The sequence below is a fragment of the Argentina anserina genome, chromosome 3 (assembly GCF_933775445.1).
Source record: "Argentina anserina chromosome 3, drPotAnse1.1, whole genome shotgun sequence".
NCBI lineage: Eukaryota > Viridiplantae > Streptophyta > Magnoliopsida > Rosales > Rosaceae > Argentina > Argentina anserina.
This window is the reverse complement of record NC_065874.1, coordinates 22,626,037-22,652,896: the sequence shown is the minus strand read 5'-3', so window position 1 is coordinate 22,652,896 and position 26,860 is coordinate 22,626,037. Positions and strand designations below refer to the sequence as shown.

The following is a 26,860-nucleotide window of genomic DNA, read 5'->3' as shown; positions in this document are numbered from 1 at the left end:
ATGTGATGTTTTCAAATTAGATGATTACATGAAATCACGAATAATGTTACTGATCAATACATGAATAACCTTACTGCCTTCTTTTGAAATGTTTGCTATATAATCACATAAATCACTACAAATTTTTCTCTATATCTCTAGTCCCTATTGCTAAAAACAAAAAAGCAAGAACTGAAAACTAATATCGAGTACATGCATGACTAAGATTTAACTCCAAAGGCTGATTTCTTCCTCTATCACAATGTCACAATTTAAAAATCAAGAGATCCAATTTTAGAGGACCCAGAACAACTACCAGAAGAGCCATATGAAATCCCACTAGGACCATCGACAGGGGCTTGGTTTAGACATTCTAGCGCCAAAAACCTCCGCTTTTGGAGCTTTATTGAAAAGGTTGTTGCATCAAGGATGACAGGAACCTGTGCAGGAGAAATTATATTGCAGTAAAACAAAGAAATTAAATTGAAGCACAAAAGTGTATCACAACTCATTGCATTATGCCAATTGAGAGTTTTTTCAACTTGACCAACTTCTATAAATAATGAAATGTTTATAGCAGCAACTACTCAATAGTTAGCAGAAGCAGTGGTATAACATTAATCATACTGACAGATTAGTGGGTCTCTAAGGATGACCGAGTGGATTGGTCGGTTGTGTATGTAGTTGATATTTACAAATTGTAGTTAGCAGAATTAGTAAATATGTACTAACTTCATGTGAATCAGTCAGTGTTAGATTTGGGGAAGCCATTACCTGTGTGTTAATTTGTGCTACTTTTTGCACATTAAGGAGGCCAACCATGTCCTGGTAACTAGTAAGGAGTGTTGCCAATTCCTTATCCTCATCTGAATAAATCATTCATGGCAGGTTAGTAGTACAAAACAAAACAAAAAGTTGCCGGGACCATTGTGAAAGCTGATGTATACCAGGAATGGCTTTAACTGATAGCAAGGTGTCTGCCATGTGTTGCCATCTTGTAGAGGAGGAGGATGATAGAAGACTAGGCGGAAATGTCACAACAGCAACTGCATTTGAAACTTGTAGCATACTTTTTAGAGATCTAAGTAAGGAAAGCATATCCCATTCCTGCAATGCAACAATATTACACTCGAGTTAGCTATGGATTTGAGTATGCATAAGACACAGAACAATGAAAAACTCACTAAACCTGCGGAAAAAAGAAAAAAGAGGCAGCTACAAAACAGAGAATCTTAATAGCAGTTGAAGACCAAATAAAAATTGTCACTCACCATGTTGGAATATCTGCACTGTGGAGCACAGAATGATTGAATGGCAATTCGACCAACACAAGAAATGTTCCCATCACTTCTGTATAATAGTCAGAAGCATGTGAAAACCATGATAAGAACTGCAAAGTTAGCAGTGAAGACTAAACCCAAAAAAAAAAAAACTATCCACCAAAATGTGGCCTCTCAAATTCTTAAATCTGAGTATCTCATCATCCATGTATTTCAAAGGAATTTTGACATTTCAAATTCAGAAATGAATCAAGAACTATTAGACAAGAACCATTATAAGCATCAATCCCACTTGTAAATATCAAAGATATTATAAGCATAGTTTCAAAACAAAATTAACCATTTCAAATTCAAACACCAGCTGTAAATTTTATAGTGAAAACTAAAGAAGTTTGCTCTACATTGAGATAAACCAACGATATGAAAATAGCATATATATTAACAAACCCAACAAGACAAGGCAGCTGTAAATTTTATAGTGAAAACTAAAGAAGTTTGCTCTACATTGAGATAAACCAACGATATGAAAATAGCATATATATTAACAAACCCAACAAGACAAGGCAGATACTAAACAAGACTAGAATATTGTACCTTGGAAATTGTGATAAAAAAGTAGTACAACGAGCCTGAAGTGTGGCAAGGTTTGGAGAATCAAGAATGCTAGCACAATCTATTCGATTTCCCGTTAGAAACTGCCTCTCCAAGGGCTTCCGCAAGTCAAAGTTGTTGCAGAACTCATATTTGCTATCTGGACAACAATAGCATAACAAATTTCTCTCAAAATCCAAATCAACTATGTGCCAATGAGATTATTTTTAAGCAATCAAGATCACTAAAAACATACTTTGACTACCAAAACCCTGCTGATTTTCACCAAAATACTTTTTATATTGCCAAGCTATTCTCAACCCTTTCTCCTGAAAAGTATGATGACAACAATGAATTAACCACCATTTTCTAACCCTATGAACCCACTTACTGAACTGGAAGAAGAAGAAAACCTGATCAGGGTCTCGATGACTAGACTTTTCATCTTTGGCTACCGCTGGACTTGGCAAAGTACCAAGAAACTGTCTTGGGTCCTTGGCTGGGCTAGCATAGAGTAAGGGTTGGTTGTGAACAAGTCCTTGAGACATGAAATTCCTTAGCAAAAGCATATGATGAGGTGCTTCTGCATCTTCCATCACCATGACTAAGCTCCCTAGAGAAAAACCACCACCTAATATTTCTGCAAAAAAACAAAAATAAATCAAATGAAAGTTCTATACATAATAAAAAAACAAAAACAAAATTTCATATAATTTATTAGTTAAAAAGATTACTGTCAAGATCTGGAATCCCGGATGAAACGAACATTGTGCCATTGGGTCCATGCTTGAGTCCAGTAATTTGAGGTGAGTTTGCCCCCGATAAATTGCGAGAGAAGCTACTAGTCCGAGTCTTGGTTGCAGCCATAGCTGACAAAACACAGCCTCACTTCTTCGAATTAAAGAGGAACAAAGGTTGCACCTTTTTGCTGATTAACAGCTACCCTGCAGCCAAGCGTGAAAATTTAAGCTTATTCCGATTCACAATTTACAAAAATATGCTATTGCCCTCAACCCAATGACGTAAGGTTGTAAAGCAACATCCAAAGAAGCATATATTTCAACCTCAAAGCCACATACAGACAACATTGCAATACGAAAGCAGCCAACTTTAACTCTGGCAACTCACAACTTTAACCCTATTAGTAATACAATCCATTGTAATTATAATTGTCACAACCCAACCTTGTGTTATGACCAAGTGTAATAGTTTATAACTGAAATTAGAGTAAATCAATTTTTTCTCACCAGTAGTGACAAATATTTGTTCTTATCAGAGTGAAAAAAGGTAAAACTGATGTCTACAAACTTTAGTTTGGATTCAATTTTTTTTCTTTCACTGAACAAACACTTTCCAAGACACCATCTAGAGAGAACCAAACTAAATTCTGACTGAAGAGTTGTGTATAACACTTTACAAACTCAAAAGAGAAACTTTCTTGAAAAGTTCTACAATACAAGAAAGAGCAACAAAGGAGGCTCCATGTTAACACTTTATTCCTATACAACTATATACAATACAACACAAAAGCCAATAATCCTGGAGTAGTTATCAGCCATTGGCAGCACAAAAATTCTCGAACACAGTAGCACATATTTCACAGCAAAACAATACCCCAATTGCTTATGATAATTAGGAAATGAGCCTTACAAGCTCAGAGGGTACAGTAATTAATCAATAAAGCTATGATCCTAATTTACAAAGTACTTGAAATAATGTGAAAGAATATCAGTGAATGGATTCAGTACAAATTTATATAAGAACATGACATAAAGCTCAGGCTTAAATCAAAATGCTGAATAAATGCGCTTAAAGAGCTGTACAGGAAGAATAGCAATCATATCTCACGTCTTTTGGCTTAGATACTGAGTTCAGAAAGACCCTATCCTTTCTCTGCTGTAAAGTTCAGTAACATGATTCAAAACCTTCAAATAAAAATCCAAGCAAAATTCTCAAAAATCCTTTTGTCTCCGGTTACAGCACATTGCTGGCATAAAGGCCACAAAGCCCCCCCCCCCCCCCCCCCCCCAAGCGGATCCTGATCAGGTTTTGGGCCTTTCACCCTAGGGAGCCACAATTCCTACTTAAATTATCCTTGGACACTTAACCAAATAAAAAACAATTTAAAACCAAAATGGGTCTTTCCATGTCAAAAAACCTTTTTGTATTCTCCAAACGAACTGAACAGTCAATGATTTCCGATAAAGAACTTGAAAAGTCCTTTGTTATTGTGATATGGCATACTGCCAGGAAGTAACTATTTGGAGAGCAACTCTTTCTATTCAGTGTAACAAGACAGTATATATACATATGAAATTTGGGAAATTTTTGAAAGGATATTAGTACTAGAATAATACATGAACCATTAGTAAAGTATTTCCAGAGTGAAACTTTGTTCTCAGTAAATTCAAAGATGAGAGAGTTAATACTATTTGGTAATTGGTTTTCATATAAAAAGAAAGGAGAGGCCTAAAGCTGCTTGTTCAAACTTAAATGAAGTTACAGCACGTGGCAAGACTAATAAACAAGGAACTGTGTTCTTAAGAAGTCGAAAAATGGGAATACTTTTCAATCTTGACAAAGAGGAGTTTATATCCAAGGAATTTCACTCACTCTTGACTTTCCCATCTGCACATGTATAATGAGATGCCATTATTAAGAGCATGCGAGTAGAAGATTTCATAGGTAGTGTATAGGTATTGACATTGGAATGAGATGACAGTAATAAGAGCATGCAAGTAGAAGACTTGATATTCATCATCAACAGGACCAAGATTCTGATTTATCAATTACAGTAATCAGGCAATCACTAATTCACTATAAGTATCATAAATATGAGTTGGCAGTGGAGAATCAATCAGTAAAACTTAAAGTAGTTTAGCTATCAAGCAAGCATAATATTCTTAAGCTCAACAACAGTCTTTAGATAGAATGATGACATAAGTACTATAACATATACAGTATAAACTTTGTAATGCACTTTGAGGACATACAGAAATCCAAACATGTATTAAACTGATGAAGAAGAATAAGCATGTCGAAGACAAGAGACCCACATTGAATAATCCTATCAGCGAGAGCAATACGAACACCACGAAATTGGTACAAAGCCTCTCAAATTGAGAGCTTACAAATACGAAATTGGCAGAATCAAGGTGAAAGAGAAAGGTACCTGAGAATCTGAGATGGAAGAGTGAATCGCAGGAGGGAGATACTCCGATTAAGAGAGCTGAGAGGAGTCAGAGGCTGGGACCTGGCAGCGACTGCGACGGAGCGAGGCTGCGACGAATGAGTGAAATGACGATAGCCGTCGTTGTGAATACCGATTTGTACTATAAGCCATACGACGACGTTTTACAGTTTAAAGGAGTTTCATGTTTTTTTTCGGTTCGGTTTTCTTTTCAGATTTTGATTTGTGAAAATTTGAGGGCAAATGAGAAAAATGTACCATCTCCCGTTTTCAATTAAAAAAAGTCATTATTTATTTTTTAATTATAAAAAATTATTTTAATTGATTAAAAATTAAAAATAGTCAACAAACTTAAGAAAAAATAGAAAAAATCACTTTTAAATATTTTCCGAACTATTTTATCATTTCTCACTATTTTTCTTCTTCTTTTTCCTTCTTTCTCTAATTATGCTCATAACTTTGTCATCCGGCAATGGATTTGAGAATGGTTGGTACCGTTAGAAAGATCTTTCTCCCATCTTTCATTTGATACTCTACCCACTCCGAACCGACCACCATATAAGGCGCAGCAACCCACCAAGGTGCTATCGTCATCCATGGTAGTGCTCCAAGCAATTCTGGCGAAATCAGAGCTCAAGCTTCCTTAATTCTAGTTATTCTCTTCACTCTGAGCATAATTATACCAATCTCCTTTGAATTTTAATATCATTTCGCATATTTAGACATTTGGTCTCGGCATGTCATACCGTTGTCACACCCGATGTCACACTACATATCACACTACCTGTCACACTTGCTGTCACACAACCTATCACCCTCACTATCACACTATCTATCACACTAGTTATCACACTACCTATCACACCCACTATCACACTACCTATCAAACCCGATGTCACACTACCTGTCACAACCTCTATCACACTACCTGTAAAAACGGTTGTCACACTACTTGTCACAACCGTTGTCACACTACCTGTCACAACCCCTATCACACTCGTTGTCACACTACCTGTCACAACCGCTAGTAGTAGTAGTAGCAGTAGCAGTAGCAGTAGCAGTAGCAGTAGCAGTAGCAGTAGCAGTAGCAGTAGCAGCAGCAGTAGTAGCAGCAGCAGTAGTAGTAGTAGCACAACCACCATCGTCCTCTCCTTCCAGCACACCCATGCATCAGCAGCTGCCAGCTGCACAGTCGCCGCCTTCACCGCCTCCAGACCATCACTACCTCCAATCTCAGTGAGGCTTGAGAGTTCAGAGGGAGAGATCGGCGACGTCGAGCATTTAGAGAGAGAGAGAGAGACGCGATTCGAAGGTAAGGAAAAGGAATGGGGACATCGATTTGGTTATAGAGCTGAACGGCGCATTGATTTTGGGTATTAAGGAGCGGAGATCAGAGACTTTGATAGAGGTCGAGGCTTTATGGATCTTGTCGATGACGGAGGTGAGGAAGGATTTGACGGCGGCGGGGTTGGCGTTGGAGAAGAGAATGACTAATGAGCTTGCAGGCAGTGGTCTAGGTTTCGGCCGTCGGAGATCGGCGTCGTGGCCACCGACGTCAACAAGGCCGGAGCAAGTTTTGGAGGAGAAAAGATGAATGGCACGAGTCGTAATTTTGAAGAAAAATAGGGGCAACGGTTTAAGGAATTTAATTGGATGAGTTTTTTTAATTTTCAAATCTTACTTGATTTATTTCTAATTGTATGTAGAAAATATGACTTTTTTATAAGAATCCAATAAGAATCATACATGATAGATGTGTCACTCTAAATTAAAGGTAATTTAGTGTTATTAACTTTAAAACGGTACACGACCTAATAACTATACCTACACTTTGTATAGTTATTTATTTGTTAAAGGGTAACATAGTATTTCACACACACTCTCTCTCTCTCTCTCTCTCTCTCTCTCTCTCTCTCTCTCTCTCTCTCTCTCTCTCTCTCTCTCTCTCTCTCTCTCTCTCTCTCTCTCTCTCTCTCTCTCTCTCTCTCTCTCTCTCTCATCCTACATCGCGACAACCGCGATCTCCTTCCCCTTCCGAATCATTACCCATCATATCCAACTCACCATGTCAAACCCATAATTCAAATAACTCACCGCATCGTCATCCCTTCTTGATTAATCTCCCAAACCCAACTTCAAACATGATTATCGTTAAATCAACAAAACGATCGAGCACTAAATCAGATTTCGGTGTTAGGAGAAAGATTTGGGTGCCAACACTTTGAAATATCTAATCCTTTCTCTTCACTATTGACTAGTCATGTGAGTTGCTTGGTGTGTTTTACTTATGTATCTTGGTTTTTAGCATTTGAATGTTTGTGGTTTAACCCCTGATTTCTAAAAGATTGCTTTCTAAAAAACAGTAAGAGTGTATTTGAATATTTGCTTGTTTGATGTTTAATAATGGATCTTAACTTTCTTTGTGTTTCTCTATTAAACTTTGATTGACTGCAAGCATATAATTATTTCTTCTAGTATTTTAATCATTAGGATGATTGTACTAATGTGGGTTTGTCATTCACCTCATTTGTATATGTATCATTTTCAAGCTTTTTCCTCTTTTTGGTCTACAAGCAGAAGCAAATCGAAGGTAATTGCTCCAGAAAGAACAACTCATCAATTTGCAACCAGCTAAATTGAAGCATGTATGTAGATTCAATCAAAGAGAGGAAATGCAGAGTGATATGGAGTCGCCGATGTTCTTTTTGCATCTATTCAGGAATATACGAATTTGCCCTAAAATATTTGACAGAAAACACAATAATTAACAGAGTTTGTAACAGTGTGCACTTAAATTGGGTCGAGATTGAAAAGTCATGTACGGTTTTGATGTATTAGAAAGTAAATTCACCATATTTTAGAGTGAGAAATTTGTCATGTACAGTTCATAAAATTTCCACTTTTAATTTTGATTGATTATGTACGTGTATGTGTTTAAATGTACGTTTGGTGAATGTTATGGATCATATATGAGTTTCCCTGCGAAGAAATCCTTCTCTAGCCTAAACCCAACAAATCAAGCAACAATGAAAATTCAGAAGACAAAGTGGTCAGTAAATTGTGGCTGTAGCACAATGATCATCAGTAGTATTTCAAAGAATGCAACAAGGAATTAGTCTAGCCTGCAACCAAAACTATTAGAGTTGATCTTAAAAATACTTGATCTTGTTGACATCGCTCAGTTCAAGCTCATTTTTTTATCCTGAAATGCCGCTACAAAGTATTATATCTCAAGCCTCATTTACAAACCCTCTTGTCTCAAACTCCATGGCTCATGCTCCCTAAAAAACGAGGATACTGACCCAAGAGGCATGGGCCTAGAGCCCCAAATTTATGAGAGCCCAATTTAAAAAATTATATATATATATATCACGAAAAAAAACATAGATATATCACTATATACTGATTGAATGATGTATTGTCGGATTCAATGTTTAGTCTTAAGTTCTTTTGCATATGATCATCGCACACAATCTGTCACATCCCGGAAAGGAACATGAACAATATATTGAGGGATTTTGAAACTAAACATACTTAAAAGAGGATAAATGACGAACGAACAAACGACATGGTTCCACTTGTTCATTCACCATACCAAATCTGCGAAAGAATTTTTCCATCGAGTTTATAACAACACAAAACAACTATAAAACGTTTCCACGAATCCTACAAATTTTCAGAGATTACGAAATTAAAATACGGAAAGTAGCGTTGATGCCACTGGCCCAAATGCTAAACAAGACAGACAACCCAATTTACAAACAAAGGTGGCAAATACACATTTATACTTCGGAAAGAATAAAATGACATAAGTGAAACATGAGTGCGATAATCTAAATGGAAGAACAAAAGATGCGATGAATAAACAACGGACTCAAGACGATTTCCTTAAGACGTTAGCTTCTTCGCTCATCATGGTTGCTACCTTCAATTCCTTTCAAAATCATATTTTGGGTTGGGTTTAGTCGTCGTTCTTGTTCTTGCGCTTGCAACAGCCCTTTGACTCCCAATACTATTCGAAAATTTCAATTACTTTCATCAATTTCAATTGCTTTCATTCAAAACCCAAATGAAATCGAGTTGGAATGTAGTTGGATTTTTTGTAAATTACCCATATTTTTGGGCAGCTCGCTTGCATTTGATTTCATCAGGTTGATGTCTGCTACATGGAGGTTGAAGAAAAAACCAACGAATTCATGTGGGAGCAAATTAATGCTAACTGGGTTTGTATTTGGTGGCTTTGGTTCGAATTATATATTTTTTAATTAGTTGATTGATTCAACAATTGGTAAAAAGCTCAAGTTGGATTTTTGTTTATCTCTGATCATAGACAAAAGAAACCACTAATGATTCACCTAACCCCATTTTTATATAGACACAATCTGATTTAACCATGCATGCAAAGTTTGAGTTTTCTAGGAATATATAATTCGGGGAAGGTAAACTTTGCTAGATGAAAAGTCATTTCTTCAATGCTTGATTGCTAAGAAGAACCCAACATGGATCTGTAAAACTTGGATTGAAGAAAACCAAGTAAGGGTGCAAACTTTCAATCTTCAATGTTCATTGATTTCAGAAGAAGACCCACTCTGGTTTTGTGGTCACATAAGAAATCATGTAGAACAATTTCAACTCTCTGATAAGATACTGTATTTATTCGTGCTTGCTCCAAACATGGGTTATGACTTCTATAGCACAAGCCAGGCATGAGGAGTGAAGCACAATAGAAGGAATTAAGCCAAGCTACCACAATCCCTTGTAACAAACGTGCCCTTTGAGTATTGTCAAACGAATTTTGCGGTACTTAAACGGTTCAATTGGTAAAGGTCCTTTTTTCTATACTTCATATATGTATCTAAACCATCTAACTGAATATGTATTTTGCAACAAGTTTTGGGTTCGAGACACTTAGAATTGCACACTACACCAAATTTATCGAGTGAAGAATTTTTATATAGAAATTTTGAATTGGCATTCCAATATCTCCACAAAAATCTAATGCTTCCTAGTTGGATGTTTCGAAAATGTGTAACATTTCAGTTAAGTAGTCTCTTTAGAAGCATGTTTGTTACGTACGTATTGCAAAAATTACCAATTATAGCTTATAGTTTCATTCCTTGTTATGATAAGGATCCAAGTTTTGGAACAATGCAAAGTAGCTCACAATAGCAATCAATTATGCCATTCAAACCTGCACATCAAGTTGCCTAGTGTAGAAATTGATTGGTTAAACATTCGAATTGTAGTAATCATAACCTTAGATAAAATGTATATTCACGTGAAATTACAAGCTACCTCATCCCTCATGTGCAGTCAGCTCTATACACCGAAGTGCATGCCCTCAGTGCAGGCTGTGCATCAAGGTTGGGATGCTATTGAAGTCGAGTCAGACTACTCTGTTATGGTTTCTAGCTTTACATCAAGGATATATCATACATAGATTGGCTCTCTTGGAAGATTGTAGCATACATGCAATGGCGGACCTAACTGAATTTTTGTGCCGCATGTGTTTTGTGATTTGATTAAGTAGGTGTAGACAAAATAAGCCTCACTCAATATTTCAATCTAATATTATAATCATATGTCTATTTGTTAAAACTAAACCCGTCGGAGGATTGGAACAACAAGCCTCTTCTTTATTGGGGCAAGTGTTTGTTAAATGAAAAAGAGAAAAAACATGAATGATACTGTAGTTTCAAAAAGTTATTTAATAAGGGGATAACCACAAAAGACAAAGGGTACGTTTGGTACACGGTTATGACTGCATAACACATGCTTGAGTAGTCCAAAGTAATATAACCCATGTTTGGCACCACTAGGGACTACCGTAGCTGGGTGTGAGGAATCCTAAAAACCCCAAAACACCTTATTCCATAAAGACACCAAATTTCATGTGACTATTGTAGCCTTGTTCTCACACTACCCCGATTCGTTGACTTCAACCAGTGTTCGTCGTTGACTCGTCGTCTTCAACCTTCTTCGCTGCCCTCAAGCCCGTCGGCACCTTCAACCAGTCATCATCACCTCCACCAACTCGTCCATGTCACCACCACCTGCCAATCTCAAGCTTCTCGTTGTCGCAGTACAACAACACCCCATCCATCCAATCCATCCAATTAAACTTTCAAAATCTGGGTTTGAAACTTGGCTCAAAATCTGGGTTTTAACATTTAGTTCAAAATTAGGGTTTAAAGAAGTGGTTGAGTAGTGTTTCTGGGTTCAATTTTGGCTAGTATTTGGTTCAAGGTGTTTACTCCAATTGATTTTTCTTTTGATTCAATTCTGGGTTTTCATCTTCATCAATTTGTTCTATCATATGAAGGAATGGAGATGAACATGGTGTTGGCATGAGTTTCCTGACAATCTTGTGCTTAATTTGGTTCGATCTATTTGATAAACATGAAGTTGGGTATGATGGGAGGAAGGTAAAGCTGCACAATCGATGCTCTTGGTGGTCAAATTTAAATGTTGATAATGGGTAATCATGCTTGACTAGGTTCAGTTCATAGTGCATGCTTAATTGAGTAATCAAGATTGATTGGTTCTAAACGTTTTGATGTACTACTATTTTTTGAAAAATTCACAGAGACTATTATTTTAGTCCAAGCTAAAATGAGCACCCAATTTTGCCAAACATGGGTTTGGCATAATATAAAATAAGCTGGGGTTGAAGAGAGTAGGCTATGATAAAAAATAAGGAGGACAATGATAGTTCTGTGTACCAAACATGCCCAAAGAGTCCATATGCTAGATTTGTGGTTTTGCTATGAATTTCTTCCACAACGACAGAAGTAAAAGCTTCATATTGCCCAGCGGTCCTAGCCAATTTGAACTTAGCAATAGAAAACAAATCATTTTTACTGTATATTTTCTCTTTTTTAGATTACCCAAGAGTCCGAAATGAGTTGTACACTAGAAGACAAAACCTTTTATCTCTATATTTTCTCTTTGGTTGACTAAAGTATAACAAATGTCAAATTCTTCTATTCTCTCTTAGACTATTTCACCTGAATTTCTTGTAAACTACTGCATTTTTAGGAGTTGTTGATTGACAAATTTTTCTTTTCTTGTTTATTTGATTTCGTTTTATATATTTTTGGTTCATTGAATAAACGAAATTCATATGATTAAATAAAAAAATAACCATGTCATATATATACTCATATAATCTAAATTTGTTTTTAAACATACATAGAAATATGTTTTAAGAGAATATCCGAATTGCTGAACCCTAGAGAAACAAATTTCAATGTTGGGGAAATAAGAGAATGTAATCTAAATTTCAATGTACTTTTATGTTATTTGAATTACTATGATATGGAAATATTTACAAGTTGTGTTAAATAAGATAGTTTTTATTTTATTATTTTTAATTTTAGTTTTGATTTTAATTTTACTACGTCTTCAAAGAAATAGAATCATGGGTCCGCTTCTGCATACATGAGATTCCTTTTTAAACCTTTTCAATTCCGGATTGTGCATCACAAAACAAATGGTGCTACTAATATACTTGCACACCTTGCTAATTGCAGTCATCAGCTCAGTCCCAGTTTACCTATAATGATAGTAAATGTACTTTATTGGTGCGTGCATATAGCCAGCTCAACATTCATCCTTCTGAACCTGATCACAAATGTTTTCATTCGAAAAAGAAATCTGACTAATCTCTGGAAGATATATAAAATGGTGGATGTTCTATATACAATTTACAGAATACATATTGAGCAAGTTATTAATTGGTAGAAAATAATACTAATCAACCTGGGGAACCGATTGGTATACAACAAGAAATACCTAGACTAGGAATAATAAGGAATCCTCAATCATATGATGACATTATAATCTATTAGCCAATCTTCTCTGTGTTTGAGTCATCTGAGGGCCATATCACAGTCTCAATAAGACGTTCACGCATCAACTCCAAGTTCTCATTAGAGATTTCTTGATACATTTCAGCATGATTACATTTCTGCATCAATGTCCATCCAAGAAAAATATGTTCTCAAACCGTTGAAGATTTACATGTTATATATGTGCTTGGGAAGATGAAGAAAAATAGTTGAAAAGAGAAACTTGAAACTTTCTTACCTTGACCCATTTACCATAGAGGTGAAGCCGTGTGACCATTACTCTCTCAGCAAGTTCATGTCTCTCCTGTCAGTTAGGAAAGGATTATATTTCATGTCATTCATATCAATCTGTATGTAACCATGAAAACATAATAGTCGTAGCAGCCAAGTTATTATTTTCACAGTTGTTCTATGTACCAAGATATCAAAAGAGTTGAGTATGTATTGTCACATTTCCTATTATTTCAATTATGAAGGCAAGTAACAGAAAGAATAGTTCAGTGAAATTTATGTTCTTTTTTCTGCCTGATATATCTTAAACAACTCATGAAAAGGTTATATGATGCCTTCAAGGCTTCAAGCAAGTAAATAATAAGTTGTTTCAAAAACTACCTTCCCAAGTGCACGGAGGAACCGCTTGCCATCTCCAGGCTTGTTGTTTACAACAAAGCTGTTGCAACAGAAATGAATTAAGTTTCAGATCAGACATATCTCACAGTTATGAATTATGATATGGTGAAGCTGCAACTTAGTTCACTAAAGAAAATGCCTCCAAATAATCTTATTTAATGATTTAAAAAAATCATTGTTGAAAGCCGAAACCAAGGGCTGAAAGGCAGTGCTCCTGTCAAGATGTCCTACACTCGTACTACATATATTCTTTATAGGGATGGGCTAGATTTATTTCCAAATTCGTGCATTAGTAAACTGATCCAACGTGTGTACTGCAAAAGAGTTTGCATCACAGTTTTGTTATCATGTATGTTCAGGATTTGGAAAACTTTCTGCCTATACAACCCACAAGCTCACTTTAATATGAGAAGCTCGCTGCTCTTTCAAGCCTATCTAACACGAAGCCCAATCGCATCTCAGCCAGTTGGAATAACAACATTGCTTGAGCAATAGTGACATTTGATAATAACAAAGTTTAAAGGCAAAAATGCAAATTTGTACCCCAAATTTGGCCATAATTGTCAGTTGTACTCTGAACTTGCATTTGAGTCAATTTACTTTTTAAACTTGGTAAAAATTACCGATTTGCACCAAATTCGTTAAATTTAATGTTTTTCATCCAATTTTAAGTCACATGTCATGCATTTGAGGGACAATATTATCATTATATATTTATTCATATTTAATAATGAAATAAATTAATAAAATTATTTAAGAGGAACATTTGCTACTGTTTTTTTATTTTTTGAAACATGTTATTAATTTATATATTTATTATTTTACATGATATAGTATGTTAAAAGATATTAGAAAAATATAAATAAATACCTACAAAATTAAAAATAAATACATATAAAATATATATATATATATACACAACACACTATATTTGAATGGTTGGATATGTTGAATAAATAATTCGAAATAGAGTTAAGTATGTAGAAAAAATATGTAAATAAATAATTTGATTAAAAAAATAATCCTCCTTTTAAAGAATATTTTTATTTGTTTTTAAGAAAAATATAAATTGAAAATGAAAACATTACTCCTCATGTGCATGACATGTGACGCAAAATTGGATAGAAACAGTTAAATTTAACGAATATGATGCAAATCGGTAATTTTTACCAAGTTCAAGAGGTAAATTGACTCAAATGCAAGTTCAGGGTGTAAATTGACAATTTCAGCCAAATTTTAGGTGTATTTTGACAATTTTGCCAAGTTTAAATAATGTATGCAGGTTGGGTTTCACAAAAACTAAAAATATGACCCGATGGTGCAGTAACTTACTCATAAAACCACCTATATTGTGTTGGATTCATCTCATAGAGCTGGTTCATGACAGTCCTCACAGCCTTGTATGTAAAATAGTTGAGTAGTTGCTGCAAGCAAAATATAAAGAATACAAATTGTATCTGTGAGCTTCATGTGTCAGGTTGGCATAAGCTTCCTCATTAGTAGAAGAGACATGGAAGAATTTTACGATTCTAACATCTACAGAATATATTTTTATTAGAAGAGGAAAAATGCACACATTATTGGACAAACAGTCAAACAAAGAACCTACTTTCATCTAGAAAACAGGATACCAAAATTTGCAAGATAGGGAAAAAATACAGAACCAGGAGAAATGAATTACCCTGACGTAAGAAGTACTAAAAATTATTCCAGTATCCTAGAGAATAGACGACCTGATTCAAGAATATCAGACCAAAGAGGTTTTTTTAAGTTTTGGAAAGAAAAGGAACACATGCAAATGAAAATAAGAATTTAATTATGAACTCGACCTCTACCCTTTCTCCTCTCCATCAAAAGATCGGCCTATACCACAAAGAGCTAAAAACATCTCCAAATGAAATCTCTTTATTATTTGCCCCTCCACAAGGCTTCTTATAGTCCATTTCTTCTATGAGGCATAAATCTTGATAAGAGAAAGATGTAGTCTACTCCTTACAATTTTTGCATTGAGAACATGAGTACTACTGAGAATGACATAATCTAGCTACTACCTATAAAAACTAGCAAACGATGCTATTGTGGAAATAACAATATATACACATGATTGGTAGGTTTCACTAAGTTTTTTGTCGTTTTATATACAAACTGCAACTTCTCTGATTTGCATCTGCACAACTTAAACATAATTAAATGTTACTGCATAGATTAAAAAGATAGAGAACAGGCAAGCTACGAAAGCACGTTTCATTCAATCATATCAATCAGCAAAGACATGCTAACACATTATGGTAAGCTTCCAACAGAACCAATTGTGTAACTCAACAAGGTAAGGCGTGTATTTAAACACGTATATTTACCCATCACAGGTAAATATACTTGTGCCTATTTCAAGTTTTGAACCAGATAAACAAACAGATAAAACAAGTAACCAATTGTCCTTCAGAAGCACAGCTAACACCAAATACAAGCAATCAGAGTTGAGCATATAAAATATCTAAGCTTTCTCACCGTCTTAACATCCTCAAAGCTGTCCTCATATTGGCCAGCAAGCTCATTAACAATCCCAACATTCCGATTCTTCCGTTTCCTCCTCACACCAGGAACAGCCTTCATAGAGAGCCACCTGTCATGCCCTGAATCAATGAAAGAGCTGCTCAACTCCAAAGACCCTCGTCCTGGCTTCACCAAGTGTTTCTTCCCCCTCTGCAAACCCACTTCTCCTCCACTCCTGAGACTCATGGCAGTTGTGGGCAGTGCATCCAAACACAAGCACGGACATGTGTGTGAGTCCACCACAGATGAACCCATCACAGAAAAAGCCCCCACCATGCTTCTCTCACAAGTTAAAAGCTCAAAGCCAACAAGCACTTGTACTATGATCAGAGATTTTGTTTGTAGCTGTGTTTCAGGGATGAATGCCAAGATTCTAGAGATGGGTATGACAATAAATGGGCAGTCAAAGATTCAGCCTTTTTGAGCAACAAAGGAAGAGAAGGTGTTTCGGTGCAAGTAAGGGAAGGTGGGTGAGAGAATCTGGACGAGTTTTCAAGGTGTGTGAACGTTAACCAGACAAAAACTTGAGGACCAAAACACTCCACACAAGCTTAAGAATCAAATTTTAGTCTCTCATTTTTTTTCTTTCAGTTCTGATTTTCAATATTCTAAAAAGGCTGTGGACGCTGACAATTTAGAAAATCTCACACATAATAAAAAGAAAAAATTGTACACTTCACGTGGGAAGGTTCCTATAAATCTATAATTGTATATATACACGGTGTATAAATCTAATACACCTAACTATATAGCCCCCTCGACCACGATGTCCTCTATCGGGTTAGATCGGGGTACCCACGTTGTACTATGTCAAACACAAAAACGGGGGCAGATCTTAGAACTAAATTCTGGACGGGCCAATTTGGTATAAAATTTTGACTAAATACAAATATTAAATATATATAATTATATCATAACGCCCAATCATATCATAATTTTATGCATTACACCATAATTATTAACAAATAGCAGTCTCTATCTAGAGTGAACCTTCACTCTGAAATTAAAAAATGAAGTTCCAATTTTGATACAACTTTCGGTCAAATCTTTTCACCGTAAGTAATTCAATATTTAGGTATGTTATTCAAGATCATCTCTGCAAAATTTCATCCAATTTGGACATCGTTAAGGTATTGAAATTAGATTAAATCAATGAATGAATTAAAACTGTTCAACATGAACCGTTCATGTAAATCTAAATTTTAAAAGCTCAAACCATTGTCAAATTAGATGAAATTTTGTAGAGATGATCTTGAATAACATATCTAAATATTGAATCACTTAAGATAAAAATAATTGACCGAAAAGTGTGCCAAAATTGAAACTTCACTCTGTAATTTCAGAGTGAAGCTTCACTCTGGATAGAAACTGTAACAATTATATCATAATTAGGTGCAATTATACAATAATTAAGGGAGACAGTTTGACTTACCAGGGTCCATGGCCCCTCCTGCCCCTATAAGGATCCACCCCTGCACAAAAACACTAATTGCTGCACTTCGCACAACATCAAATCAATTAGACTCTTAATTAAATGTGGGTAAATTTCTTTTATGGTACTTGTGGTATAACCAATTGGACACTTTGGTACCTAATGTTTCAAATATGACAGTTTGATACCTGAAGTTAGGTTTTATATGACACTTTGGTACTTTTGTTGAATAATAGAAGGGTAAAATAGACATTTAAGTATATATTTATAAAAATATAATAAAACACATGAGTTTTGTGTGTTCATTATTCTCAAATATTAATGGTTTTCTGCGTTTAAGTTAATATTTTTGAGGCTATATTTAATTAACCAAAAACATTCTCATGAGTATAAAAAAAAAATCTAGATTTTCTAAACAAAAATTTAATTTTTCACTTTCAATTAAAGCTTAAAATTAATTCATATTTATTTTCTAGCAAATGATACAAAAATAATTAATACCAAGGTGATAGAAATTAGCCTTGAACCCATAAAATTCTATTTGTATTTTTATTTTGATAAATAATATATAAATATCAATTTTACCTTCTATATTTAACAAAGAAATCAACATAAGTACTAAAGTGTCTCATAAAGTCTAACTTCATGTACCAAGGTGTCCTCTTTGAAACATTAGGTACTAAATTGTCCAATTGACCGTACCTCTGTGATAGAAGCATTTTGTGCGACGTTCTTAACATGTTTTTACCTCAATTTGTACTTTGCTTAGCCCTTATTATTGTACTATTGAGTCATTGAGTCGTAGTAAGAGTCTTGGGCGGTATTGGATGTATTTTTGTGCTTACATGAGTTAAAAACGCATAATTGGTCTAGAGTCCTAGTTTGACTAGGAATCCTTGTTAGGTTTTGAAACTAATTATCTCTTACTTATGATTTTATTTTCTTATTTTCAGATTGGATTGAAGAGATAATTAAAAAAAAAAGATGGAGCCAAGTCATGCAACAATTAAATAGAAGATGATCATTAAAGGCATAAAACATGGCATGTTTTAGGGAATAAAACATGGCATGTTTTAGGGATTAAAGCATGCCATGTTTTAGGGAATACAACTTTCCATGTTTTAGGGATTAAAGCATGACATTATTATAGGAAGAAAGAAGCAATTTTAAACCCTCCATCTTTCCTCTATATATACATGGTTTCACCTCTCAAATATCATCACTTCTCATTTGCATTCAAGAGCCAAACCTCTACCAAAATACTACCTCAAACATCCTTTACCAAAACAGCAAGCCATTCTCCCCATATACAAATTCCATCTCCACCGAAATCACCATTGAAGACACACCTCCAAGGTTCCTACAACGTGTGATTTTCGCAACTCTTCCCCACGGGTTTGTTCGTTTTTGATTTTTTACAATACTTTGTCTATGAAGATTGTAGTATGATGTTTGTGTGGGATTATTGTTTTGTATTAAGAATCGAAATTTTCAGATTGTTGTATTGGATTTTTGGTTCTTTACCAAATTAATGGTTTCCTATAATTAATGAGTTTGTATTTCTATTGTTGTGTTCCAATCATCTTTCTCATACTTTTAGATAATTTTCAGATATGTGCATATGAATTTAGTGCTTGGATGTAGTCCCTAAGATTGTGTTTGAGTGCTAGATTCATCAACCATATTGACACAAATCGAATCATGCCCTAAGTAGGTTCGGTTTGTGTTGATTAAAAGTGGTAAAAATTCTGGAAATTTGCATGTAAAACCATGGTGGGTGACGCCATACATGAAACATGTCTCCAACAAAGATTTGGTGCTTAAATGTAATTGAATTTGATTTATACTCTAAGTGTTATTGAATTTGATTGCATGCAAATTTAGATTAGGCCCTAAGTCAATCTAAATGTTAATTGAAATCTTGCATGATTAGATGATCCCCTAAGGCTCTAATTGTATTGGTGTCTAAAAAGTATGTAATTGGTTGAATTAGAATGCATGATAGGTTCGAACTTGTAATTATGTGGTGTAATGGTAAATTTGGTTTAAGTTTGTTAAAGAGAAGTCGATCATGTAAATAATAATTTAGGTTTTATTTTAGTAGTTAATAATCAATCTCAAACCCCCCATTATTTGTTAACACTAAAAGTTTAGAGTTCCCTTCAATTCCCCGGAAAGAACGATCCCTGCTTATTCTATACTAACGATGATGTTTTACAGGGTTTATTATAGACGTTTTAACAAAACGCTCTATCATTTTGGCGCCGTTGCCGGGGAATTGAGAAAATCTCAATTCTTTGAAGTGTTAATTTTGTATTATATTGTATATTTGTGAAAATAAATTCATGTGAATAGTACGGTGAATAGTAACATTCAGTAAAAATAATTACAAGTTTTTTTTACATCTAAAAAAAAAGTAAATCTCTGTAAATTTTTTTTTTATTTTTTTTTGTAAGTGTAAAATTGTAAAAATACTTATAAATTGTAAAAATAAAAAGTAAAAAAAAATTTATCTTTGTAAAAATAAATTTTGTGTACAGTAAATAGTAAATTAAAAAAAATAAAAAATAAATGTATGTGAACAGTACTAGGTAACAGTAAAATACGCACAGTAAAAATTAAACTTAAAAAAAAAAATTTGTGATAAATGTTTTAATTTTGTTGTAGTATGCATATAGGATACTTGTTACACTTAGATAATTTTTAAGGAAACTAAATGTTTATTTATGCTTAGTTTATTGTAAGTTATAAAGTGAACGGAATAGGTAAAGTCCATTTTGTTAATATTAGCCTTAACCCTCCATTTGTACCTTGCTAAGGTCACTTGGGGTTGAGGGCGGCTTTTATTAACACTTTGCGAGCAGTCTAACACACAAATTTATTCCAAGCTGAGTAAGGGGCATGCTATTTTCATTACCCTGGTTCAAGGTTTACAAAATTGGATCTCAGAGGCCCATAGACTGACATACATCTCGGTGATGGAGTCGATTGGGAAAGCATCCTTTCAAGGATGTGGCCCCCGTGGTGTCCAACAAATGAGTCCTGCCTTGTGACTATCTCTGATTCTAGCTATCCAGCCTTCTGAAACAAAGGAATGAATTTGTGTCTAGACGACGTACTTAGGCCGCACGTCCACCTCACTTTATAACTTAGAAAATAACTTTGTATAAATAGATGTATATAGTTTCAAAAGAAAATGATATTGTAACTTTTAAGGTATATCGGATAAAGCAAGACCCTTACCTGGGACTATTTCAGTCCATTGCACAGTTAGCTCCTCTGCTCCACGTACCTTAAATATTAGGATTGTGTGTGAATAAAATCAATTAGACTTAGTAATACTTTACACTTGTAGATTTTGTAACAAAAAAAAAACAATCAATCAGTAACAAACAAAGAAAAGAAAATGAAAGTGAAAAAAAGTTTGTATTTACTTATACTTGTATTTCATACTTTGTAAAGTTACTAATAATTGTTCTTTTCAGGCTCATGAATGTCCAAGATTAGTGGTTGGTCCGAAGAGTTTAGTGCACGCTTGAAAAGAATTCAGCCTCAAGATCAGTTTGATAACATTTCCATTGAGTCAGATTCATTTCAAGAAGAAAGAGACTTTGGGTTCATTTCGCCATTTCCAGGTTCATCAAGCTGTGGTAGGCTCAATCCATTGTTCTTTGAGGATCCAGAGTTAGAATTGTTGACAAGTCCATGTCCTTTGGGCCAATTGAATTTCGATTTACTTGATCCAGTGCCCACAGTTCAAAGCCGAACAAAGGAAAACTTAGTTCCAAAACCAGAAATGGCATCGATCAGAGAGCAAAATGGCCAAGTAGAAGGAGCAGTTGGGGGGACATCATCCTCTAACATAGCGTACCCTGTTCCAGAGGAGGGCAAGACGAGTGATTTTGAGTTGAAGAGTGGGTTCCTGCATCATTTGCCTAAGTTCCATGGACTCTCAGGAGATGACCCCAATCAACATCTCACTCTGTTCCAGTTCAACTGTGAGACTATGTGCCCTAGAGGAGCAGACATTCAGATTGTAAAGATGAGAGCGTTTCCTTATTCATTGGAGGATCGTGCTCAAAAGTGGTTGTTTGAGGTACCTGCTGGTAGGATTACTTCATGGACAACAATGGTCAATGAGTTTTTGTCGAAGTATTTTCCCTCATCAAGGGTGACACACATCAGGAAGCAGATAACAGGAATCAAGCAAGGACCAGATGAGTCATTCTACAATTACTATGAGAGGTTCAAATCTCTTGTAGCATCATGCCCAGCCCATGGGATTAGAGAAGGTATGTTGCTTCAATATTTCTATGAAGGATTGCTACAAATGGAAAGAGAGTTCCTTGATTCAGCTGCTGGTGGATCGTTTTTGGACAAGAGCAATGTAGTAGCAAAAGATCTTTTGGAGAAGAGAGCTATGAACAACCAACAATTTGGAACATCTGCTAGTTCTACACGGCAAGTACATGAGACTAACTCGAGTTCAAGCTCTGCTCTAGAGGACAAGGTTGATAAGTTGTCCAAGATGATGAATCATTTCATGAAGATTAGTGGAGCTCAAGTTTGTGGAATCTGTACGGATGGGCACCCTACTGATCAGTGTCCTCAAGTTGCTTCTAGTGGAGGGTATGAGGAAGTCAATGCCCTTGGTTATCAAGGAGGTCAAAGGTACAATCCATTTTCGAATACATACAACCCTGGCCTACGTGATCATCCAAACTTTCGGTGGTCCAATAATGAGAATGTACTAAGGCCACATCAGAATGCTATGCAATTTGGGCCTCGTCCGGCTGGTTTGTTTAGACCACAAGCTCCACTACTCAATGTTCCACCTCCCAACGTGGCCAGTACTCCTAATTATGATGAGATGTTGAAATCTTTAGTTGCTGGACAAAGTCAATTGAATACCGTGACTCAAACTTTGGTGGTGGGTCAACAAGCGAATAGCAAAGACATTGCGGAGCTAAAAACGCATATGGGTCAGGTAGTAGACTTCATGGGCCGTTTTTCTGAGCAAGGAAAGTTGCCAAGTGGGGTCATACCTAACCCAAAGAATGAGCAAGCCCAAGCTATCATGACAAGGAGTGGACTCGAGCTAAAGGAGCGGCCTAGTATTTCTAGGAAGGCCCAAACAACCCATGTTCTTGAGGAGGGTGACGAGATGACTATGATGAATGTCTTGGAGAAAGATCCATCTACCTCCAAGAAGGAGAGTGTGCCGATCCATGAAGCACACAAAGGTACAAATGCTAACTCAAATGAATTAGTTAAAACTAATCCTATTTCGTATGTACCTTTCCCTTCTAGGTTTGCAAAGAGCAAGAAGGATAAATCTGATGAGGAGGTGTTAGAGGTCTTTAGGAAGGTGCAAGTTAACCTTCCATTGTTAGAGTGTATCAAGCAGATCCCTAAATATGCGAAATTTCTTAAGGAGCTTTGCACTTCAAGAAGACAAATTAGGGAAGAAAAGGTAGTGAAGATGAATGAGACAGTTTCAGCTGTCATACAAAGGAAGCTACCCCCTAAGATGAAGGATCCGGGAAGTTTCTCTGTCCCATGTAAAATTGGTAACACATTATTTGATAATGTTATGCTTGATCTAGGTGCTTCGATAAATGTCATGCCATATAATGTTTATCAATCACTAGGATTAGGACCTTTGAAGAATGATAATGTGATTATCCAATTAGCAGATCGATCTAACAAGTACCCTAAGGGGTATGTTGAGGATGTCCTTGTGCAGGTCAGTCACTTGATTTTTCCTGCAGATTTCTATGTGCTAGACATGGAGGTATCACCATTAGAGACAACTCCACTACTTTTGGGGAGACCGTTCATGAGAACTGCAAGGACATGCATCGATGTTGCAAATGGGAGTTTGACGATGGAGTTTAATGGAAATGTTATCAGCTTCAACATTTTTGAGGTAATGAAGTACCCAGTTTCTGACATTGACTCGTGTTATTCTGTGGATGATTCTATTGCACAGGTTATGTCAGAGACGTTGGAAGCATAGCAATTAGCTATGGAGCAAGGGGCCGGATTTGACAAGCATGGGGACCGTGTCCCAAGAGAGGAGTGGGCTAACTTTGAGCCCAAAATTTTTGAAATAGTGAATGAACTTGAAGCTCAACCATACAAAAGGTATCCCTCTTTCTTGTCAATTCCCATTTCCACTAATAAATTGTTACCATCTGTGGTACAAGCCCCAAAGTTAGATTTGAAGGAGCTTCCAGATCATTTGAAGTATGTGTACCTTGGAAAGAATGATACTCTACCAGTTATTGTGTCATCAACACTGAGTAAGCAGCAAGAAGCTAGATTGATTGACGTGCTTAAGAGGAACAAGATCGCTATTGGATGGACTTTGGCGGATATCAAGGGGATCAGCCCTACAACTTGTGTTCATAGGATACTTTTGGAGGATGGCGCCAAGCCTACACGTGATGCTCAGAGGAGATTGCACCCACCAATGATGAAAATCGTGAAAGATGAGGTGATCAAGCTGCTTGATTGTGGAGTGATCTATCCTATCTCGGACAGTCGGTGGATTTCACCAGTGCAAATTGTGCCTAAGAAGAGTGGGGTGACTGTTGTGAAAAATGAGGCGAATGAGTTGGTACCCCAGAGGTTGGTGACCGGTCATAGGATGTGCATTGATTATAGGAAGTTGAATGCTACAACACGCAAGGATCACATGCCTTTGCCGTTCATGGACCAGATGTTGGAGAGATTAGCTGGACACGAGTTCTATTGTTTTCTAGATGGGTACAGTGGGTACAACCAGATATGCATTCATCCGGAGGATCAAGAGAAGACGACATTTACATGTCCATTTGGCACTTTTGCCTATCGACGCATGCCTTTTGGTTTGTGCAACGCACCAGGTACATTTCAACGATGTATGCTTGCTATTTTCTCTGACTTTATCGAAAATATCATTGAGGTCTTTATGGATGATTTTAGTGTTTATGGAAAAAACTTTGATGCATGTTTAGAGAACTTAGAGTTAATCTTGAGAAGGTGTGTAGAAACTAACCTTGTTCTTAATTGGGAAAAATGTCATTTCATGGTGAATCAAGGGATAGTTTTGGGACATATTATATCTGCTAAGGGTATTGAGGTAGACAAGGCTAAGGTTGATATTGTGCATCACTTACCCTCTCCCACAACTGTGAGAGAGGTTCGTTCTTTCCTTGGTCATGCAGGATTTTATAGGAGATTCATCAAGGATTTTTCCATGGTGGCGAGACCTATGTGTACCCTATTGCAAAAGGAGGTGTCGTTCATATGGGATGATGCATGTGAGAAAGCGTTTGTGAAATTTAAAGAGTTGTTGACTAGTGCACCCATCATTTGTCCTCCGGATTGGAACCTGCCCTTCGAATTGATGTGCGATGCTTCAGACTATGCAATTGGGGCAGTGTTGGGACAAAGAAGAGAAAAGAAGCCTACAGTAATTTACTATGCGTCTAGGACTCTTAATGAGGCCCAGATAAATTATTCGACTACTGAAAAGGAGCTTCTGGCTGTAATCTTTGCTTTAGAAAAATTTCAATCATATCTTTTGCATTCTAAAGTTATTGTGTATTCTGACCATGCCGCATTAAGATATTTGATGACTAAAAAAAATGCTAAGCCCAGGTTGATCCGGTGGATACTGTTGATTCAAGAATTTGACCTTGAGATTCGAGATAAGAAGGGAAGTGAGAATGTGGTGGCTGATCATTTGAGTAGGATCGTGCGAGATGAGGAAAGAGAGCCACTACGTGAGACTTTCCCAGATGAGCAACTCTTTGGGATGGAGGTAAGTGTGCCTTGGGATGCAGACATTGTCAATTATTTAGTTACTAAGACTTTTCCTAGTACACTTTCGCATGCTAATAAGGCTAAATTGAAGAAAATGGCTAGACATTATATGTGGGATGAACCGTATTTATGGAAACAATGTAGTGATCAAGTCATTAGGAGATGTGTCCCAGAAAATGAGCATAGGTCAATTCTTAACTTTTGTCATAATGAGGCATGTGGAGGTCATTTTGGGCCTCGTAGAACAGCTTTGAAGGTGTTTGAATGTGGATTTTATTGGCCTACTATTTTTAAAGATGCATACATGTTTTGTGTTTCTTGTGATAGGTGTCAACGGACAGGTAAGATTGGTCCAAGAGATCAAATGCCCCTTACTCCTATTATTACTGTCGAAATTTTTGATGTGTGGGGTATAGATTTCATGGGTCCATTTCCTTCATCTAGAGGATTCGTGTATATCTTATTGGCTGTTGATTATGTGTCAAAGTGGGTGGAGGCAAAGTCTACCAAGTTTAATGATTCAAAAGTGGTTGCAGGTTTCTTGAGAACTAACATATTTTGCAGGTTTGGAGTACCACGTGTTTTGATAAGTGATGGAGGTTCTCATTTCTGCAACCGAACAATTGAGGCATTGCTCAAGAAGTATGGAGTAACCCACAAAGTTTCGACACCATATCATCCTCAGATAAGTGGCATGGCAGAAGTGTCTAACAGAGAAATCAAGAGAATTCTGGAGAAAACTGTAGGTCCAACAAGGAAGGATTGGAGTGATCGGTTGGATGATGCATTATGGGCCTACAGGACCGCGTACAAGACACCTATTGGGATGTCACCATTCAGATTGGTGTATGGGAAGGCATGTCACCTTCCAGTGGAGTTAGAGCACAGAGCATGGTGGGCGGTGAAGAAGTTCAACATGAACTTGGATGAAGCAGGTCTACATCGAAAGTTGCAGCTTAATGAGCTTGAGGAGATTAGGAATGAGGCTTACGATGCTTCGTGGATTTACAAGGAGAAAACCAGTGCTTACCATGACAAAATGATTAGAGGAAAGAAGTTCCAAGTGGGCCAGAAAGTTCTGTTATTCCATTCGAGACTTATGTTATTTCCAGGGAAACTTCGTTCGCGTTGGGTTGGCCCATTTGTTGTTACTAACGTGTTTGCTCATGGTGCAGTTGAGATTAAAAGTGATACAACAGGGAAGACATTCAAGGTGAATGGGCATCGACTTAAGCCCTACTATGAGCCATTTGAGGAGCACACGTATGAGGAGACAATTGTGAGAGATGCGCCTAACGGAGAATGAACATGAGAGAGTCTAGGCTGAGAGACTATAAAACTCAAGCGCTGCATGGGAGGCAACTCATTTCAACCATATCTGTGGAGGAGTCGTCTACGGGAGTTTGAATTTTCTAATCCCTTCACTCTTATGGTTGAATTGTATATGTGTTGATATGTGATCTTATTCTATGCTTGTGAATTACATTCTTACTATTGAGCTTACATTGAGGACAATGTAATTTTCTAAGTGTGGGGTAGGGTT

At 36.3% G+C, this 26,860-nt stretch overlaps 3 protein-coding genes across 6 annotated transcripts; 1 reads left to right on the top strand and 2 right to left on the bottom strand.

Annotated features, from left to right (window-relative positions):
• Positions 1–41: 41 nt before the first annotated feature.
• On the bottom strand, positions 42–5,142 carry LOC126785881 (elongator complex protein 4-like). Of its 4 annotated transcripts, none has more exons than XM_050511550.1 (10): positions 5,023–5,134; positions 4,464–4,478; positions 2,585–2,794; positions 2,264–2,490; positions 2,107–2,179; positions 1,854–2,010; positions 1,251–1,326; positions 927–1,086; positions 754–845; positions 42–419 (listed from the first exon to the last, which is right to left on the bottom strand). In XM_050511550.1, the coding sequence occupies exons 3-10, from the start codon at positions 2,715–2,717 to the stop codon at positions 252–254; spliced, it is 1,086 nt and encodes a 361-aa protein (XP_050367507.1). In that variant the 5' UTR covers positions 2,718–2,794; positions 4,464–4,478; positions 5,023–5,134; the 3' UTR covers positions 42–251. The 4 variants fall into 4 exon arrangements, with proteins under 4 accessions (XP_050367507.1, XP_050367504.1, XP_050367505.1 ...); XM_050511547.1 differs by having other exon boundaries at positions 43–419; positions 1,251–1,329; XM_050511548.1 differs by lacking the exon at positions 4,464–4,478 and having other exon boundaries at positions 43–419; positions 1,251–1,329; positions 5,023–5,142.
• Positions 5,143–12,697: 7,555 nt separating this feature from the next.
• Positions 12,698–16,580, bottom strand: LOC126788438 (chaperonin-like RbcX protein 2, chloroplastic). The gene is made up of 5 exons (XM_050514431.1): positions 16,029–16,580; positions 14,853–14,944; positions 13,503–13,560; positions 13,129–13,194; positions 12,698–13,009 (listed from the first exon to the last, which is right to left on the bottom strand). The coding sequence occupies exons 1-5, from the start codon at positions 16,347–16,349 to the stop codon at positions 12,887–12,889; spliced, it is 660 nt and encodes a 219-aa protein (XP_050370388.1). The 5' UTR covers positions 16,350–16,580; the 3' UTR covers positions 12,698–12,886.
• A 4,418-nt stretch (positions 16,581–20,998) lies between these two features.
• LOC126787262 (uncharacterized) lies at positions 20,999–26,360 on the top strand. Its single transcript, XM_050513175.1, has 8 exons — positions 20,999–21,797; positions 22,392–22,748; positions 23,112–23,182; positions 23,252–23,497; positions 23,702–24,517; positions 24,620–25,498; positions 25,634–26,059; positions 26,253–26,360. Exons 1-8 carry the CDS (start codon positions 20,999–21,001, stop codon positions 26,358–26,360), a joined length of 3,702 nt encoding a protein of 1,233 aa, XP_050369132.1.
• Positions 26,361–26,860: the final 500 nt, after the last annotated feature.